Here is a 21,334-nt window from a genome sequence, read left to right as displayed (position 1 = left end):
GAAATTGTATTTATATATATTCTGTTTTTGATAATTTGTACACTGTTTTATTAGTAAAGAGTAATTAAAAGGTATTTTTTAAACTTTCAAAGCCTGTCTGTATTCTTTTATGGTGTGGGGTTGTGTGGCCACTTGTATACACTATTGGGTTAGGGTGTGGCCACTTGTATACACTATTGTCTGAAAAGGGCCCTTTTCTGACCCCTGACCTCACTGGACGGCCCACCACTTTTCAAAATACACCTCTCCTGCTTAGCGGAGAGTGTGGCGGTGTAGAGGGGCTCTCCCCGAACGCGTGCGTACCTCAGAAGTTCCGGCGCCAAGCACCGTCTCCTGTCCAGTGTCCAATTTGCAATTTGTATACACTATTGTCTGAAAACTGCCCTTTTCTGACCCCTGACCTCACAGGACGGCCCGCCACTTTTCAAAATACACCTCTCCCGCTTAGCGGAGAGTGTGGCGGTGTAGAGGGGCTCTCCCAGAACACGTGCGTACCTCAGAAGTTCCGGCGCCAAGCACCGTCTCCTGACCAGTGTCCAATTTGTATACACTATTGTCTGAAAACAGCCCTTTTCTGACCCCTGACCTCACTGGACGGCCCGCCACTTTTCAAAATACACCTCTCCCGCTTAGTGGAGAGTGTGGCGGTGTACGAGGGGCTCTCCCCGAATGCGTGCGTACCTCAGAAGTTCCGGCGCCAAGCACCGTCTCCTGTCCAGTGTCCAATTTGTATACACTATTGTCTGAAAACGGCCCTTTTCTGACCCCTGACCTCACTGGACGGCCCGCCACTTTTCAAAATACACCTCTGCCGCTTAGCGGAGAGTGTGGCGGTGTAGAGGGGCTCTCCCCGAACGCGTGCGTACCTCAGAAGTTCCGGTGCCTAGCACCGTCTCCTGTCCAGTGTCCAATTTGTATACACTATTGTCTGAAAAGGGCGCTTTTCTGACCTTTTCTGACCATTTATCCATTTAGATAAATTATTAATGTTTAAAAAACCGTTTTTGTTACACAGAAACATAATATGTGTTGTGTAGCTTCGTTTAAATGCTTAATTTGTAGTTTTAATGTGCAAATTAACCGTTTTTCTACTCTATTTTTAGAGGGTACTCTTATTCTGAAGAGATCGTCCACCGGAAGTTTTATCTTTGCTCCGCTATCGTTGCTGACGGAACGCTGCTGCTATCTCTGCTGCTCATGGAACACAGCTAAGCTAAGCTAAGCTAATCACACAATGCAAGCACACTCACAGTAGCACACAGCAACAATAACAACGACGACGACGACGGCTCCCTCGCAGCTGTTTCTCTGCTAAAGTAAGTTTACTATTTTATAGAAGCTTAAACGTTACGTATTGATACTAACTATATAACTATAACTAACACACTGAGCATTGTTCGGTCTAAAATACGTCTAACAGCAGCTACCCAGCTAGCAACTGAGCGTGACCGCTGACGTCAGGCTGGTAGTTTCGGGGCGTGGGGATAGACCGACAACGCTGGTCTGTCCCCACGCTGAAGGGGTCTCGCTCATTGAAATGCGTGGCGATGTGTCGTGAGCGTCTATTGTCGCACCAGTGTGACGCTGTCCATGTTGAGGACAAGACTCTCTGTCTCTCAGTATTACTATACTTGTGAGGACTCATACTTGTGAGGACATAATAAAGCACGTTTATGGATCCCATTAGATTTTTTTTTGCTATTTTTCACCCTGAACCTAAGCTTGGTGTTATTTAGTGATCAAAACAAAGTAAGGTGACCTAGGATTCATTCTTATTGTATTGTATTTACTCATTGCATTGTTAATTCTGTGTATTGGGATTTAATTCCTATTCAAAATACAATTAAATAATTTGCTTGTGTTACCTTTAACTATTATTTAATACTCAAGTGGTATATTGTTAATTATAACACACATTAATTAATTATGAATATAACTTCTTATCTGTGGACATCTCTCTCTCTCTCTCTCTCTCTCTCTCTCTCTCTCTCTCTCTCTCTCTCTCTCTCTCTCTCTCTCTCTCTCTCTCTCGCGTTACGTCACTTACGTAATGACGTCACGAACGTCTTTGCTCTTTCCAAAGTGGAAAATCCACTATTGTTCTTCACTGCACTTCGCTGCTGGGGACAGAATACCGTGCCGAAACTGGTAAGTTATTCTTTGGCTTAGAATCATATTTTCTCATTGTGTGTACCTTACTGATTAAATGCGTTTAGTGTTTGGTTGTTGTTATTGTTTTAGTGTTAGTTTATGCATTTGTAGATTCAGCCATAAGACAAGGCGACGCTGCTGTTAGCTTAGCAGTTAGCGCGCTAGCGAAGCTAATGCTATCGCCAATCTGCAGACTGTACTATTAAACAACTGGGCTGACGATAAAAAGTGGTCTTTGTCAGTGAATGAGTTGACAATGTTTCCATGTCGATGGAAATATTTCCATGATGGTCATCATAACCCATTTTCAGTAGTGGTAATAGTAATTTTATGTAACGTCGCCTCACCAGTGTTGCCAGATTTCGCGAGGGTAATAAGCAACCAGGTCTAAGAAAACAAGCCCAAAAGAAGCAACTATAGGCCACTTCAAACGTCGGCTATTTCAAAATAGCTGATCTACAAGCTCACAACTGCAATTAACCCGCAACTACCATTATTTACTGGCAACTTAACTGGGAAAAACAAGGCTAACGTGGCTTATAATAAGCAGACCTGGCCACACTGCGTACCACCAGACTATCTGATTTTAAGAGTGAAATGGTCTTGATAGAAACAGACTGCCAACTTAGTCAAAGCACAGTTCAATCTGATGAGGCTGGGCCCTCTCAGAATGTTGAACTGGATGCTCCAGAGTGTAATCCAACTGAGTTTGTTAATGACCCTGGTGAATTGCAATCTCAACTGAGAAACAACTTACCCTTGTGTTTTCTTTTACAGAACAGTGACACCAGTGAATCCGAGTCCAGACTGCCTTGCGCCACTGTCCCCTGGTGTTGGTAAGATGAGATTTTTCTAATAGTTAACAACCAAGCTGTCCAACACAGTATGCCTCTCTCCTTGTAGATCTGCTATTTTTGCCATTTGCTAAATTGTACTTGTATATTGCAGTAGATTTTGATTATTTATTTATTTTTCGATCACCAAGCCCTGGAATGTCCCAGCCATCAAAACGCCAGCTATTGCTGAGCAGTAGCGATGGTTAGTATTTTTGTGACCGCTTCGATTCCCATTTTTGCTTTTCAATCATCAGTGATTTAATTGTATATTTTTAAATGTGTTATAAAGTGTCCATCACCCCATCAAGCCCTGCGATGTCTCACCCCATTAAAGGGATACTCCACTTTCAAATAAAATAAACATTTAAAAAATATATAAAAAATAAATGAAAAAAGTAATGGAAAAATCACGGCCCCCTCACGCATTAGAGTGTCCTACTAATGTGTGAGGGGGCCGTGATTTTGCCATAACTTCTTTCATTTTTTTTAAATATATTTTTTAAATGTTTATTTTATTTGAAAGTGAAGTATCCCTTTAAGCCCTGCGATGTCACAGCCTGGGTGGCACTCACAGCGCGTACGGCCTCAATCACACCACACTCTCTTCGGCAGCACCGAAGACACTGGGCGGCCAATTGGCGATACCTGGTAAGTGAATCCCCTGAAAACTAGGAAGTTGCCTCGCCTAACCTTAAGTCCAGCTTCATAGTACATGCTCAAGATGTTTGTGTTTGTACCGAAACAACCCATGAAACTCTGTATTCATTTACCCCCCTCTTTTTTTTGCTTCCCGTAGTTCAACACCTGACCTCCATCAAGGAGGACATCCATCATCTGAAGGCCAGCCTCCTCCTCCCTCCTTCCCCCCCTTGACCAAGCTCTGCAACCTGCTCCACTGCCCCACAGCCAGCCTCCGACCAAGCTCTGCACCAAATGAATGCTATTGGTTGGATCGTCAATTTTAAAAGAAATGGGACCATAATTTCACACATATCATGGTGATTGAAAGAAGACTTTAAACTAGCGACTGGAAGCATATAGTATTAACCTTAACCTGTTTAAGTACAGTTCAAAACATGCCTTCCCATCTACTTCTCAAGTTGTGAGGAGGATTCAGGGCATGGTCACACATCTAGGTCAGAAGCCTTGTAGTTAACACATGTCAAGGGGTCAGACGCATACTTCCCCATATTGCCTTGTGGGCAGTGCCAGTTCTCTGGTTTGTAGTTTGTTTGACTTGAGCGGTTGGCTCACTGAAAGAAAACTACAAGATCACCAATTCGCTTCAGACACATTGAAAGTGTCGCTGCAAAACACAGCAAGCGCATAATCCCTCACAGAACTGAAGTGAACAAGGACGCTGGAGCTTCTGAAGCCTATGTGTGACTGTGCCCTTATGTTGCCATGCTTGTTTTATACTACATAGCTAGTTAAGCTAGGCACGTTGTAGAATTATTTCAGAAACACTGGACTGTTTTCAGCGGTTAAATGTTCCATGCATTTATAACAACCCTTTGGAGAAAAATATCTTTTTGACACCAGCAGGGGTAAAACAGCAAACTACAGGCCGTTCAGGCCATTCATATGAACTGTCAACAACTAACAAAGAACAAAGAAACAAAGAAAATAAATTCGCCATGTGTGTTTAACTGTAATCTGAAAAGAATGGTTGTATAGAAAAGAGAGTAGCACGCTCGAAAACGTTTTTTCTCCACTTTCTCCCATCTTCACTCCTCTGCTTTCTTGTCCTTCTCGTCTTGTCTCTCCAGGCAAGACTCCAGAGGAGGTGGTAAAGAAGTATCTACAGAAAGTCAAAAGTCCACCAGAGAAGGTATGACTCATAATTCTCTCTGTAATCAAACGGTAGCATTGGAGCAGTGAGTTGAAGTTCCCCTTTGTTCTGTTGACTCTGAGATCTCCGAAATAAATTGCAAAAGGAAAAAGAAAAAAAAGTTTAGACTTAGATGATGATAAATTAATTGATGTGACCCCTCTCTCTCCCTGACCAGATGAGCACCCGAACCCAGGCAAGCCCTACACAGCCAGAGGCTTTCCTCGACACCTCCCCGACAGCGAGAAAGGCCGCAAGGTACCCACTATCCACCCTCCAAATGCATCAACTAGGACTGTACGAGTCAGCATCATATTATATTGATGTCAGAATTATATTTTCTGATTTTAGTTAAGTCTGCAATGAAGTTTACCAAGTCTAGAGGGTTTAAGTGGTCAATATAACATGTTTTCTCTGTTTCAGCTGCTGTCTTATTGGTGTGGTGTTGCTGTTCTGACCGTCTGAATGACCCGGACCCTCGCTTTCTACCCTGTTGAAGGAAATCTACTCATCACTCCCAAAGACCATCTTGTTACGGTAATGCTTCATTGAGGATGTGTTGTTAAAATGTTTCACATTTAGTCAAGAAAAGACTGGGACCCCTGCGTCATTTCCAGGGGGTGTACTTGTTCATCAAGCTGCCTCACGCTACAGAAATAGGATATGGCTAAAGTGGTTAATATGTGTTTTCTCTGCTTTTCAGCTGTTGGTGTCTAATGGTTGCTGTTCCGGACCATCTGATGTCTACACACTCCTTGCTGCCTACTGAATGAAAGCTGCTCTGCTCATCACTTCACTCCAAGGACTTTCTTGTTTTGGATCAAATCGAAGAGTCCAAAACTCAATTAATGGACCAAATGTTTTATCAGCAAAGTATAATGTTCAATATAGGGTTAGCAGCAGGCAATCTGTCTACAGCAAGACTAAATACGTATAACTGTCAATGATGGTATTTACAATGTCATAGATACACATGTAGTTGTACTGTTTTATCTCTTTTCTAATGCTGCTATGGTATGGTATTGTGGGGTTTATTTTACTGCTTGTTTGACATATTGAGAAAATGCATATCCTCACTGTGGTAAGTCCGGAATTCAAACATTTCTTGTGTAAAAGTAATACTCATTATGCAGACTGTCCTAATGGTCTAAAATGTATATAAATCTTTTGAAAATAGCAGATCTACAAGCTCACAATGTGTTACATAGCAACCCATTGTGAGATTGTAGATCAGCTATTTTCAAATGGCTGACACGTATATAGGGCTGAAGTGGGTAATGTATGTTTTGTAATCAAAATCTACAAAGTAACTAAAGTTGTCAAAAAATATAGTAAGTACAATGTTTGTCTGAGATGTAGTGGAGTAAAAGTACTGAAAATTGGAAATACTCCAGTAAGTAAAAATACCTCCAAATGGTACTTAAGTGCAGTACTTGAGTAAATGTACTTAGTTACTTTACACCAGTCCTTCTCAAACTTTTTTCATGTCAAGGACCCCCTAATTGACACTTATTACCCCACGGACCCCCATTTGAAAAGATAAGCCAGGGACCCCAATAAGAGAAGGTTTTTACGGCTCTCTAGCAGTGATTCTCAACCATTTTAATTTCAAGGACCCCCAGTTTGACATGCATTAGGCTACGGACCCCAATTTAATGGCATTTATACCTCTGGGACCCCAATATACACTGTAGAACCAATGTTAATCGAACTCTGAGAGTGTACAAATGGACCCTTACGGGTCCATTTGGTTCCATTTGTACACTCAGAGTGATAGACCCACAAGGGTCCATTTGGTTCCTATCAATCATTTGACTGGGGACCCCCTGGAACCCCCCCAAGGACCCCTGGGGGTCCCCGGACCCCACTTTGAGAACCAATGCTTTACACCACTGACTATTGTTACAGACAAGAGAAGCCCAACAGAACTGTGATAACCCACATCATCCTGCCTTGTACAATTGTGATTTTCTTTTACTATTTTAATAAAACGAAAAAAAACTAAGTTCACATCTGGGCTCCTTTATTACATGTGTTTATATATAAATATGTGGGAGGGAGGGGGGTTTACAATAAATGGGGGGGTCAAATACGAGGGGGGGTTCGCAATATATGGGGGGGGGGGTCATATACGACAGCGCCACACTACCCAGCCGCTCGCGGGTCCACCCGGCCCGTCAGCGCTACGCCTGGTGTGCGCTCGGCGCAGCGCACGGTAAACGCTGATCAAGGACGTCACGTGGAGACGTCGGGTCGCGACTAGCGGACGCTCCGGTCGGCGGGGCGTGGAGACGTCGTCACACTAGAAATCTGACATGATTTGCTACCTGGGTAGGCTAAAACCGGGTTATAACCAATACCTCTATGGTTATAACTGGTCTGAAAGTGAACGTTTTTTTCAACGTCTAATCTTAGCCTAGACGTTGAATAACTGTTTTGTTAAGCGTCTATATATAGACGTCTGTATTATAGACGTTGAAATTACGTTTATTAAAAAACTGCTGATCAACGTCTAGGCTAAGATTAGACGTTGAAAAAACGTTCGCTTATAGACCATGATTTGTGTGCATGGGGATAAGGGATAAGGATAAGGATAATTCCTTTTAACAGGACGTTCATGAAAGTCCTTGCGGGCTTGTTTCCAATGAGGGCCTGTGTGCAATTAGGGGTTAAGAGTCTTGCTCAGGGACAAATTTCATTTCATCGACACATATGCTGGCGTGGCCTGGAATCGTACCTGGGGCAACCAGGGCCTCTGGCTCCCTAGGCGGGCTCACTAACCTCTCAGCTATGCCCGCCCCCTCATCTTAATCAAGCTCAGTGCTTTATGACAGTGGTTCTCAAACTTTTTCATGTCAAGGACCCCCAAATTGACACTTATTAGCCCGCGGACCCCCATTTGAAAAGATAAGCCAGGGACCCCAATAAGAGAGGGTTTATACGGCTTTCTAGCATTGATTCTCAACCATTTGAATGTCAAGGACCCCCAGTTTGACATGTATCTACGGACCCCCATTTAATGGCATTTTTATCTCTGGGACCCGAATTTATATTATAAAATCAATGTTAATTTAACTCAGAGTGTACAAATGGAACCAAATGGACCTGTTAGGGTCCATTTGGTTCCATTTGTACACTCTCAGAGTTAAAGAACCATAAGGGTCCATTTGGTTCCTATCCATCATTTAGCTGGGGACCCCCTGGAACCGCCTCAAGTACCCATGGGGGTCCCCGCCACCGTCGGCCCCAAAGAAATTGCCGATTGACGATATATTGGCGCTAGAAAGGCAATAATGTGAGAACAGCTCCCCAGTCCTTTAAGCTCCAATTATGCTTCGCTGTACAGCGGGTCGCGTGTCATGAATAGCTGACCTACAAGCTCACAATGCGTCGCGGACCTGAGGCATTGTGTGCTTGTAGGTCTGCTATTTTCGGCGCACGACCCCGTCGTGCAACGGAGTATACATTGGGCTGTAACCTGTAACACGCGCCCCCCGGACTCTTGGCCCTGATTGTGACATTCGGTAGGTGGTATGAGGACACCACTTTTGGTGTAACACCTACAATGGCTGCTTTTCCACGCTTTCCTGGCGCTAAGCTAAAGAGGAGTGAGCCGTCTCTCTTCCCTTACAATCTGCTGTGAGTTGCACATGTACAATAGCCACATTAAAGCATACATAATAGCACATAACAATGGTGGCGCCTATGCAGCATCACATCACATCCAAAAATCAGATTTCCAATGGTGATGGACACAGCATATCCCATCAGGATGCTGTTATCATCCAGGTTGCTGAATGATAACTAAACATGTTGTTTCTATGTGGTTGATTTCCACAGAGCACCGCAGGAGGAGATCTACTCCATCAAGAGAGATGGCCTCCAAAAGATCTTTAGCATGGTCAGAGGAACAGCGAGAGATGGACCAGGGACATGGACTGTTTGATGCAACACTGCAACCCGTTGTAAAGTTGTACAGGATAGGTATGTACCTACTGTTTAATTTACATGGACTATTTGAAAATAGCCCACAACGTGTCACACTGCGAAACGTTGTGAGCTTGTAGATCAGCTATTATATTTGTGTTTTCTTTTAAATCTTGAAATAAATGTAACCCAAAAAAAAAATATGGGGGTCAGTTGGCAGTTTCAGATGGGGGTCCGTGGCAAAATACATATTCATTTGGGGGTCCATAACATGTAAAAGTTTGAGAACCACTGATATGATTTGGCAGGCAAAGAGTTAAGGACCCCCAAATGAATATGTATTTGGCCACGGACCCGCATCAGAAAATATTTAGTGCCAACTGACCCCCATAAAAGATTTGTTTTGTATTACATTTATTTCAAGATTTAAAAATAAAAAGATGATCTACAATAAAATAGCTGATCTACAAGCTCACAATGTTTTGCAGTGTGATGCGTTGTGAGCTTGTAGATCTGCAATACCGATGTACAGGGTTAAAGTAGTTAAACTGGTTTTGATGCCAAACGCAATGTTGAATAAATGTGAATAACGATGGTATAAGAAAGTTGTGTTTTCCATCATCACACCAACTCGTTAATATTTTGAGGGAAAAAATAAGAATTCATTCTTAACTCTCCCCCTGACCTCTCCCCCAGGCTAACCTTTTTTCCTGTGCGAGGGGTAGTGTCTATCTACACTGTAGGAAAAAAAATCTATATTTCAATATTAACTTTAAAGCCCCAGTGCATGCATCAGGCTCTCCTGTGAGGGTGCACTGGACGTGTGTGATGAAAACGCCTTTTTGCATGTAGTTGAAGGCAAGGGTGGCGGGTGGGGAGAGAGCCTGGCGACGCGAGCTATGTTAGTGCACTGAGTGGCAGTTGGGGCAAACGCAGTCCCCACAACATCATTTACGATTCTGTGCCTATCGGTACATAACTCGGACGGCGCTTAGTCGACTAAGCGGCCGGTCGTCGCGGGCACTCGCGCCTGGAGGCGCTCGGGCGCGACTCCTCGGCCTCAAGGTCTGCTGAGTCGGCGCGCCTCCATCATGGTTCAAAACGATACTTTATCGACGAAAAAAAGTAGTCTGCGGTTGTTTGAAAAAGTATTGTCCCAAGCGGGAGTCGAACCCAGACTCCCAGTGGTAGTGAATTTAGAGTCTAATGATTAGCGAGGTGCTAGTTGGGGGAAGCCTCGCCCTTTCGGGGCGAGGCTTCCCCCAACTACATGCCAAAAGGCTGTTCGTGATGAACACAACCAGCTATATGCGGTGGTGACGTCTAGCCCTTTGGTCCAGGTCTAATGCCTGCTTGCTCTGTGGAGAAATAGAATTTTGACCTTCAGGCAGAATCACTTGTCGACCAGTCATGTCAAACTAGACCTAATCTAGATCTAAATAGAAGAACAGGGGAGACCAAACACAACCACTCCAATTGTAGAAGTTATATCGTATTAACATAGTCTACCATACAGATTGGACAAAATAACATTTTAATCACAAAAAAAAAGTTACATAGTGCAACTTCAACTGTCTCACCACAGAGATTTGATATTTTCACAAATTGGTAACACCTAAGGTGACCGTAAATGTTTTGTATTTTTGTCTTCCTACATGTCTCTAGTTTATATTTTTATATGATAACCCTGCCAATCTAGCAGCTTAATGGCAGTTATCACTCTCTACACAAACCTACCCCCATATGAAACTGTGTGTGTGAATCATGTATATGACTTCTAGACAATACTTTTTTGGAAAGCAATGGTCTTATAAACAAGTTGACCCTAATGTAATTTTACCAGTAGAATCCATGAACACATTTGTGGAAATAATTACACGATAAATACAATTACAGTTAGATATTTCAAAAAATGTAAAACGTATGTTTTACACTTTGCCTACTGGCAATGTGCACAAGCAATTTGGTGCTGATCGAGCCAACTGTTTGCGAGATTAGCTATAGGACAAACTGCTACAAGCTGTAGTTGTAATAGCTGGGAGGGAATATGTCAACTTAGTGACAACAAAAAAGGAGTCATCCTCTGATCCTTCTTTTTATTTGGAATTGAGACACACCTCAAGATTTTGTTTACAGGCAGATGTTGGTACCTGCAGGGCATCTCTGCCTGACGCACCTCCGAGGGTGCCTATGCACCAGCTGCAGGGTCTTCAGCTGGGAGCCATCCTGGCCTGGTGTTTTTCCCCTTGCTCACCAGGGAGTGCCCCTGGACTCTGCATGGCAGGGGCGTCCTCCTCCCTGAGCCAGGCTTGCACCTGGCCGCATACCTGATGGTTGAATATTTGGTGTTGGAACCTGTGAAAAGGCTCGAACGGCCAAGGCTCCAAAAAGTTGACGAGTCCACCAATGCAGTTTTTTGCATTTTATTTACCTCAGAATGTGCATAATTATTCACAGTGCAGGCCCGGGCAAAAATAATTTCAAAATAAATACGACTGGCCAAAACAAAGCTCCAAATAACAGAATTTAGCAATACACACTTGATAGCTAAATAAATGAAACAAACCAGGAACTTAAGAAACTATAACAAGGAAACCCTTCAACAAAGGCCCTGGTAGCTCTCCCCTGGATGTTGTCATGGCTAGCTTCAAGCCAAACTGAACTTGTACCCTCACCTGTAGCATGCCTTTTAAGCAGGTGAGGCAAACCATCACATGATTACTAATTGGTAACTATATACTCAAACAAGGCTAACTAAGGCCCATGAGATATTTTACACAATTATGTCATAATGAAGTAAGTCAAATATGTTCATTACAATGTTTCCCATGCGCCAATTCATTCACCAATTCTCTACTAAAGACAAAATATAATACCAACATAAACACACACCCCTCCTCTAGAGGTGCTGCGATCATGATTTTTGCGATCCGATTCCGATCAGGCAGCATCAAAACCGATCCGATTCCGATTAATTCCGATCCGATATGGCACAGCAATTAATATTGATATTTATTTTACTAAATGTTAAAAAAGGATTGATCAAGTGATATTACTCAAACAGAGAACATAACCTCCACAGAATAATAGTCAACAAGTTCCACAACAGTAGTTTAGAAAAACTGCCCCATTTATTATTAACCAGTGCCAATCGGTTCGCTTTAACCTAAACAGCCGCATTAAATACAATACTAAATCAAATAAAAGATCCTGTGTAACACAAACTTGGCTTCCGTTTGACATGGTAATTTCAGGTAAAAAAAATAAGTCACATATAAGTCACATATAAGTCACATATATAAAAATAATTAAAATCCCTTTATACAATAACAATACACACACAATATTGTCCAACTGTTCAACGCTGAGTCCAGGGCTCCAATTCTGCCCCAAAGCAATGCTACCATTGGTCTACTAAAACAACAGGGTGAACAAATAACAAAACGTATTATTAATAGTTAGAATTATGCACTCTCCACATATGCCGCGGCGTCAGGAAACCTTGCACTTCTTTATGAATCTGCGGGATGGCTGTGTCAGTAATATAACTGCGGCTGGGCATATAGTAGCGAGGCTCTAGGTGCTCTATTAAGCGTTGAAATCCATCATTATTATAATTATTATTATTATTGTACTGGGCTGTTGGGTCCTTTTTAACACGAAATACTCCCATACGGCTGACATCGCTGCTTTCTGCTCATACTGTAGCTCTGCTTTGTGTCGGAGACACGGAGCGAGCCTCCAGCCGTGCTAATAACAAACACTGGTGTGATCACATGGCCGCTACATGCCGGAGCCAGTGTTGCCATATTTTGTGAGAGAAATAAGCAACCAGGTCTAGGAAAACAAGCACAAAAGAAGCAACTAGGCCACAGGCCCACGGCACATGAGCACTTTAAACCTATTTGCAATTATGCATGGCTATTTTCAAAAACTCTTGCAATAAAATGTGGAATGTTTGGAACCTTTTTTTGAAACATTCTAACAACACAAATGCTCCCCTGGGCACAAAACATTTATAAACATATTTGAGAACCACTGGTTTAAATAATAATTACAAAAAATTGGAAGCAAGCCAAAATAAGCAAGTACCCAATAGAAATAAGCCCCAAAAACCGCAACGCGCAACTACAGATCTTTACAAGCAACTTTACAGAAAAAGAAGCCCAAAGTCGCTTATAATAAGCCGACATGTCAACACTGGCTGGAGCCAACGTGCTGGAAGTGGGAAGGATCAAAGTGCTGGAGCGGATTACTGGAATGGAGTGCTTTAATCGGAGCGTTTTATCGGTAATTTTGCTGCGATCCGATCCACAATTTTTCATTGATATCGAGCCGATATCCGATCAGTTAATCGGATCGTGGCATCTCTACCCTCCTCCTCTACAGTGCTTGGCCCATTCCAATCAACAGGATTGCCAGCACTGCGGAGGAGAGACAGGTGACCCCCAAACAATTCAACTTGCCCACACAGTGTCAATCAATAAACATTTAAAACCCTTTCAGTCACTGAGTGTTAGAATGTCTTCAGATATATTCATATAAGGACACATGCAATACAACACTACTAAATACTGTTCCCAGCCGGCTTGCTGGTAAATGCATTGGGAAGCAGTTGTGCAGTGTGTGCATGTAAAGTTCCTCATTAATGTCTATAGGGCACAGGTTGCCCCGTGACAGAACCTCTCGGGCACTTCTGTCAGACCCACTTCAGCCAATATCTAAATACCAGCTGCAGGGCCTTGAGCTGGGAGCCATCCTTCACTGATGTTTCGCCCCTTAATCGCCAGAACATCTCAGGATGGTGGGGCAGCGGTCAGGGACGTCTCCCTGCCGCTCCCTGCAGCTGGATTTCGATTATCAGGTTTTTTCACTACGTGGCATCTCGTTTCCCCCAACCCCTGTCTTTTCTTCGCAGCCAGAGCCAGAAACTTCCCTTTTCCGCTTCTTCAGAGAGATCCTTTAGGACCTTCTTGACCTTTGCTGCCGTGAAGCCAATGTCCCTCAGGAAGCGGTTGGTTGAGAGGCCAACATAGCCGCGGCATCCAACTTCCACTGGATAGGTTGTTGCTCTCCAGCCTTTCTCTTGGCATTCTGCCACTAGCTCAGTATACCGTGCCTTTTTCCTCTTCTACGCTTCCTGAATGTTCTGCTCCCATGGGACTGTCAACTCGACTAACAGGACTCGCTTCTCGGTTGTCGACTACAGGACCATGTCGGGTCTCAGTGTGGTGATGGTGATGTCAATGGGGAACCGTAAATGTTTGTCAAGGTCTGCTCTCATTGACCAGTCTTTGCCTGGAGCCAGGACCGATGTTTTGTCCACTCTTGGGCAGTTTTCCTGGCTTGTCCTGCTGTTACGAACTGAACCAGCTGCCTCTGATGGAATCCTGACTTCTCATCGGCCAGGACTCTCATGCTTTCTGTGTGTTCTGCTAGCTTCCTTAGTACCTGGTCATGCCGCCACCTGTAACGACCCTGGGCCAAGGCCGTCCGGCAGCCACACAGGATGTGGCGGAGATTTCTTTTGGCTGTTTCACAAAGGCCACAGATGTCCTCGGAGCCATACCATCGTGCCAGGTTTGTTAGACTTGGAAGGGTGTCATAAGTAGCCTTGTCTGAGGCATCTTCCACAGGTCACTCCATTTCACTGACCGTGGAAGGAGGCCCTCCCACTTTGTCCACTGGCCTTGCTCGCATTGGCCAATAGACTTGGCAAAGAACCTGTCTTCTTCCATCCTTGTCACTTCTGTGACCACCAGATTCTTCCTTTCTTTCAAGGATGCTTTTGACCACAGCTTCTATGGCTCTCCCCAGCCCAAGCTACGCCTTCCTTGCTGTGTTCTTCCGACAAGCTCTTGGTGCTTCAATCTGGAGATGGCGTCGTCCACACAGTCCTCTGCCTTCCATGCTCTGCCAGTCCGGATCTTGGCATCAGTATTCCTGACCAAATGGTCACTTGACTGTCTGATTTCCAGCACCAGCCTGGACTTCTCCAGCCTGTACCCAGTTGAGATGTTCTTCAGTGGTAGCTGCAGTGCGTTTCTTCCAAACAGGGCGGCATCAGAGAGGCATCATGGAAGTCCAAGCCACTTACGGATGTAGTTGTTTGCCTTTGCATCCAGTTTTGTGACTGTTGTTAAGTTACCCTGCCAGAGTTTTTTTTAGAGCAGTCTGTAGCCTCTGCCAGGGTTTTGAACGATTTTGTTACCTTTTCAAGTAGCCACAGAATGTTTTCCTCCAGTATGATTGATCCCCTGATGGTTGCTAATCACTGAGGAGATTCAGGTGTGGTTTCACAAATGTCAACGAGGTCATTGTGACCTCGTTGACATGTGTTGTCTGATGTTTGAAAATAGCTCAAAACCAGTAGTTTTAAACCAAAAAACAATGTGAATTGTTTGTCCGTTTTTAACATTGAAGTGGATGGAGCAGCAAATCTTTGGAAATTGTTATCTCCTTATTCGTTTTGAATATCGAAAAAATTTAACAACTGAAAAATTAGAGAATCTTTTTAGATTTTTTTTTGGAAAACGTTTTTTTTTTCTTGACGTTTATAAACCTCTTTGGCAGGCAACAGCTAATTTCTCAAAGACGTTTATAAACGTCTTTGGCAGTTATTGTGTTAATGTTATTTCACACATCTTTAGTGGCCAAATCACCAAATTCACCAGGGAGTTGGTGTCAGGGGGTTCTGGTGTATTTTGACCATCTGCAACAGTGGTCTCAATAGCGCTGTGGTGCTCAACCTGGCTCTGTTCCCTTCTTGTCTCATCTGCCTGGGCAGTGCAAGGTTGCATTTGGTCATCCCTGGGACACATGTCTTGTCCGTCTTGCCCAGCTTGTATGCAGTGTTTTTGAAAACCTTACACCAACACCAAACCCCACAATCTTTATGATTTTTTATATATTCCTTCCCAGCTATTACAACTACAGCTTGTAGCAGTTTGTCCGAGCTAATCTCGCAAACAGTTGGGCCGATCAGCACTAAATTGCTTGTGCACATTGCCTGTAGGTCACAGACGTATCTCCATAATTTTTCCCACATGTTTTACACTTTTTTGAAATATCGAACTGTAATTGTATTTGTCATGTTATCATTTCCACAAATGTGTTCAAATATACAAATGATCTAATTAAATATGCACAATATTGGTAAAATCACAATTTCAACTGTTTGAAAGACCATTAGTTTCCAAAAAGTATTGTCTAGAAGTCGTATAAATGCATAAATTCATACACATCAGTTTCATATGTGGGTAGATTTGTTTAGAGAGTGATAACTGCCATTAAGCTACTAGATTGGCAGGGTTATCATACCAAAATATAAACTAGAGACATGTAGGAAGGCAAAAATAAAAAAAGAATACGGTCACCTTAGGTGGTACCAAAATCTGGCTTGGACCCTGGACTATAGTAGGCTAATGTTAAATGATCTGCCTCCTTGAGCTTGTAGATCTGCTATTTATGGAAAACATTCCCCCCAGAAGGTTTAAGTGGTTAAGTGGCTCCAGTAGTACATTGTTCAAATGTGCCATGGCAATAGAACAATTATTAATGGCAATAACATAACATAACAGAGTCAGTCAACACTTCCATAAATAGTAAGAGAATCAATCTTATCCAATCAGAAAGCACGATGAGTTGCTCTCCGCTGATGTTACCTCCCTCTCCTCCTTCTAGATTTCCCGCACCTCCCTGTGTGTAAGGAGGAGGTTTCCCCTGAACAGCAAGAGAGGAGCCCGAGTCTGGTCCAGTTGAAACTAGAACCTCCACAGATTAAAGAGGAACAAGAGGAGAAGAGCCTCCGTCTGGTCCAGTTGAAACTAGAACCTCCACAGATTAAAGAGGAAAAAGAGGAGAAGAGCCTCAGTCTGGTCCAGGTAAAACTAGAACCTCCACAGATTAAAGAGGAACAGCAGGAGAAGAGCCTCAGTCTGGTCCAGGTAAAACTAGAACCTCCACAGATTAAAGAGGAACAGCAGGAGAAGAGCCCCAATGTGGTCCAAGAGGAACCAGAATCTCCACAGATTAAAGCAGAACAGGAGAAACTACTTCAAAGACCAGAGGAGGGTGATGGATCAATGTTGACATTAGTAGCAGTGAAAATTGAAGATGCTGAAAACAGAAAGACGCCTCTAGCCTGCACCTCAACTGAACACATAAAGACACAATCTGATGTAGAGGACAGTGGAACATCACAGCCTACTAGTGCTGACCAGCTCCTCTCTTCACACGGTTCTGAATCTGACACTGATGACAGTGATGACTGGGTGGAGATGAGGGAATATCATCAGTCAGGTTTAAACACACTGAAATCACACAAGACACAACATGTGGAAGGACAAAGATTGTCTTTGAGTAACAAGTTGCCCCAGGACCTGAAATCATCAAAACAAACTCCATCCATGAAGAGTCACACAGGGAACAACAGCTGTAGTTGTAGAGAGTGTGGTAAAGTCTGTGTTAGCATGCGCTATCTGAAGCAACACATGATGATTCATACAGGTGAAAAACCATTTACTTGTACAGTCTGTGAACAAAGATTCAGTCAAGCTACATCTCTGAAACGACACATGATGACTCATACAGGTGAAAAACCATTTACTTGTACAGTCTGTGAACAAAGATTCAGGAACGCTTCACATCTGAAGAAACACATCAGGACTCATACAGGTGAAAAACCAGTTGCTTGTACAGTTTGTGAACAAAGATTCAGTGAAGCTACGTCTTTGAAATGTCACATGATGATTCATAGAGGTGAAAAACCATGTACTTGTACAGTTTGTGGAAAAAGATTCAGGAACGCTTCACAGCTGAAGAGACACATGATGATTCATAGAGGTGAAAAACCATATACTTGTACAGTCTGTGAACAAAGATTCAGGACAACTTCACATCTGAAACAACACATGATGATTCATACAGGTGAAAAACCATTTACTTGTACAGTCTGTGAACAAAGATTCAGTCAAGCTACATCTCTGAATCAACACATGATGACTCATACAGGTGAAAAACCATTTACGTGTACAGTTTGTGAAAAAAGATTCAGGAACGCTTCACAGCTGAAGAGACACATGAGGACTCATACAGGTGAAAACCCATTAGCTTGTACAGTTTGTGAAAAAAGATTCAGTGTAGATGGTAATCTGAAGACACATATGAGGACTCATACAGGTGAAAACCCATTCGCTTGTACAGTTTGTGACCGAAGATTCAGGAACACTTCAGATCTGAAAAAACACATGCGGACTCATACAGGTGAAAAACCATTTGCTTGCACAGTTTGTGAAAAAAGATTCAGTGTAGATGGTAATCTGAAGACGCATATGAGGACTCATACAGGTGAAAAACCATTTGCTTGTACAGTTTGTGAACTAAGATTCAGTCAAAATTCACATCTGAAGAAACACATGAGGACTCATACAGGTGAAAAATAACATTTGCTTAATCAGTTTGTGAACAAAGATTCAGTCAAACTTCACATCTTAGAGACATCTAAAGACTCATAGGGTGAAAAAAAGGTTGTAGGTTTTCCCCCAAAATTCAACTCACTCTTTTACTGCCATGGACGCGTCTGTTGGTACTTGGTCCACAGTGCCATGGACGCGTTTAATGCATTGATATTATTTTTTCACGCAGAACCAAGAGATAACGTGATCCCAATATTTACTGCTCCATTCATTTCCTGGTTAAATACCTCTTTGAAATAAAAAAGACAACACATTAAAACAGGTTACTATTCAACTAAACAATCCACTCCTAAATGAATGCACATTTCTTAACTCTTAACTCTCACTGCCAGACTGATTTTCGATTCATTTTTTCTTGATTTTCTCATTTTTATTTTCTGTATGGACACTCTGTTTAAAGTACCAAAAGTAAAAGTACTAAAATGTTTGAAAATAGCAGATCTACAAGCTCACAGCGCGTTGCATCGCGACACGTTGTGAGCTTGTAGATCTGCTATTTTCAAATAGCCTAGGTATAAAATAGGGCTGTGTGTTTTATAATGTAATCATTTACATCTGAAAAGTAACTAGTAACTAAAGTTTCCAAATAATTGTAGTGGAGTAAAGTACAATATTTGCCCCTGAGATGTAGTGGAGTAGAAGTAAAAGTATTGAAAATTGGAAATATTTGAGTATATCCTCCAGATTACATTATTCCTGTCAACGTTCATTACTTTCAACAATAAATGGATTACTTTCTGCCTTGTCATTTTACTCTCTTATTGTATTTTATTCTCCTTTATTTTCACTTAATTTTATTACGTAGAATTAACCTGTAGTTGAATTGTTACAAATGTTTATTCATAAAAATGTCACGAATTCACACATGAAAGAACATGATGTTGGTTCAGAACCCTGTTACATGCCAGACCCGCTCGAGTGATCTCCTGACGCTCAAGGTTCCTTTCGCGCAGACAGAGTTAGGCAGGACAGCATTTTCTGTCAGTGCTCCATCTGCCTGGAATGAGCTCCAGAGGTCCTTGAAAATCAAATCACTTCCATCTTTAGGTAGTTTCAGGGAAATGATTTCCAACATTTTTGTTCAGGATTGTAACTGCTTTATTTAATTGTTTGATTATGATATATCTGTTCTAGTTCTTTGACTATTTTAGTTTTTGAGTTCTTTCTGTATTCTGATTCATGTATTTTATTGCTGTATGTGAATGTCTATTCCTGTTGATTACTGTGTTCTGTATCTCGGCTACATTGAAAATGAGGGCCTGCCCCTCAACTGTACTCCGAGCTGAAATAAAGGTTATGATGATGATGATGATGATCATTAATTATCTGATGTGATTATGGAGCAGATTGTTAATAGATCTGTTTTTTCATTTCTCTACCATCTCTCCCTCTCTCTCTCTGTGATGAAGGACTCATGTCTATTTAGTTAAAGGACGACTTCACCGATTTTCAACCTATCTTCATATAATTGGTCCTCACTAATACTCATGATAAAATGGCACCATTTTTTCTACTCAGTCTGTGTCTCAGAGGAGGGCTGTGGACAGTTCAGAGTCCTGTCTACCAGTGACATCATCAATGGGGAATCCAAGCTAATAGAAACTGCAGGCTTTCTATTCCTGGAAAGTTGCAAAGCAATAAAAGAAGCCATTGCTCTCGTGTTAATAAAAATCGAAATAAAAAATGTGAAATCTTGTTGGGAAAAAAAATCATGCCTAACGATGATGTCACTGGTAGACGGGTTTCTGGACTGTCCACAGCCCTCCTATGAGACACAGAACAAGTAGAACAAAATTGTATAATTTTATCATGAGTATTAGTGAGGACCAATTATATGAAGATAGGTTGAAAATCTGTGAAGTCGTCCTTTAAGTGGGTCACTTTGACCTTATGTGTATTGTATCACATGATTGATAACTGTGTTCAGCCTAGAGAGAGGGACTGGCAGCTAATTACAGTACAGGGCCAGGTGTGTTTAATCCAAGCCCCCAGAACCCAGTGGTTGCATAGAAGCACATTGGACATGCTGGCCATTCATAGGTACTGCAGCTTAAACGGATGGGGCCCCAATGCACAATGTGCGAGCGAAAACGGTTTCGACCAATGGGCTCGACTCACGAGCTTGCGCACAAGCTTAACGTAAAACGCGTCACTTCTGTGACGCAGAACGTGTCACAGTGGCCCCAAATAGGCTACGCCCATCACACTTTCCAACCTGGAAGAAGGGGTGATTTCGCCTCATGCGCTGGGTGAGCAACTCAATGCAAGTTGATGGAAGGCGATATCCGGTGTTATTTTTAACTCTATGGTTTAATTAGTGAGGCTGTAGTTTGTCAGCTCGGTATGTTTGCCTCATTCGATGAGTGAGGAGTTATTTTCTGCTTGACTGCTCGAATATACTTTATTGTTTTATTAATTGCAACATGGGACTGTGTTTTTGAACAGTTTTCTGTAAACCAGTTTTATAATAAACACCCTCAAAGAGAAGAGGAAGCCTCTCTGCATTCATACCAGTGGTGGAAAAAGTACTCAAATGTTTTACTTAAGTAAAAATATCCATACCGCAATGTAGAAGTACTCTGTTGTCAAAATTTACTTGAGTAAAAGTACAAAAGTATTGGTATCAAAATGTACTTAGTACCAAAAGTAAAAGTACTAAAATGTTTGAAAATAGCAGATCTACAAGCTCACAACATTGCGTTGTGAGCTTGTAGATCGGCTATTATCAAATGGCCTATGTATAAAATAGGGCCTAAGTAGTTAATGACAACCAGGAATAGATTGGTGACCACCGGAGAGACGGGTGACAGCCGGAATGTAGACGGCATCCGGGAGCAGTTTGGGTTGGCGCCCCAGTCTGTGTCTTCCGTGAGGAAGAAGCCCAACAAATTAGTGATGGGAAAAACAGTTCAGTTCGGTGAACGAATGATTCTCGTTCAGTTCACGGCAAAGACTCGTTCAAATGATTCGTTCACGTTCTCGTTCAGTTCCGCTTCAGGTCCCGGCGGAGCGTATGCGATGCGCTACGCTAACTGCATGAAACTGTGTGCATCTGATCCCACTGACTACACTGACATGACTGCACAGTCTACCCTGTACAGAAATACAGCACT

General features: G+C 42.5%; 1 protein-coding gene across 1 annotated transcript; it reads left to right on the top strand.

Annotated features, from left to right (window-relative positions):
* Positions 1–1,200: 1,200 nt before the first annotated feature.
* LOC308100059 (uncharacterized protein) lies at positions 1,201–20,153 on the top strand (the record flags this gene model as incomplete). The annotated part of the gene is made up of 4 exons (XM_080448959.1): positions 1,201–1,316; positions 8,659–8,802; positions 16,429–17,253; positions 20,149–20,153. Exons 2-4 carry the CDS (start codon positions 8,694–8,696, stop codon positions 20,151–20,153), a joined length of 939 nt encoding a protein of 312 aa, XP_080305085.1. The 5' UTR covers positions 1,201–1,316; positions 8,659–8,693.
* Positions 20,154–21,334: the final 1,181 nt, after the last annotated feature.

Source organism: Gymnoscopelus braueri (assembly GCF_963280865.1).
Source record: "Gymnoscopelus braueri genome assembly, chromosome: 14".
Classification (NCBI taxonomy): Eukaryota; Metazoa; Chordata; class Actinopteri; order Myctophiformes; family Myctophidae; genus Gymnoscopelus; species Gymnoscopelus braueri.
Note: the sequence above shows the minus strand (reverse complement) of the source record. Positions and strands in the feature narration are given on the sequence as shown.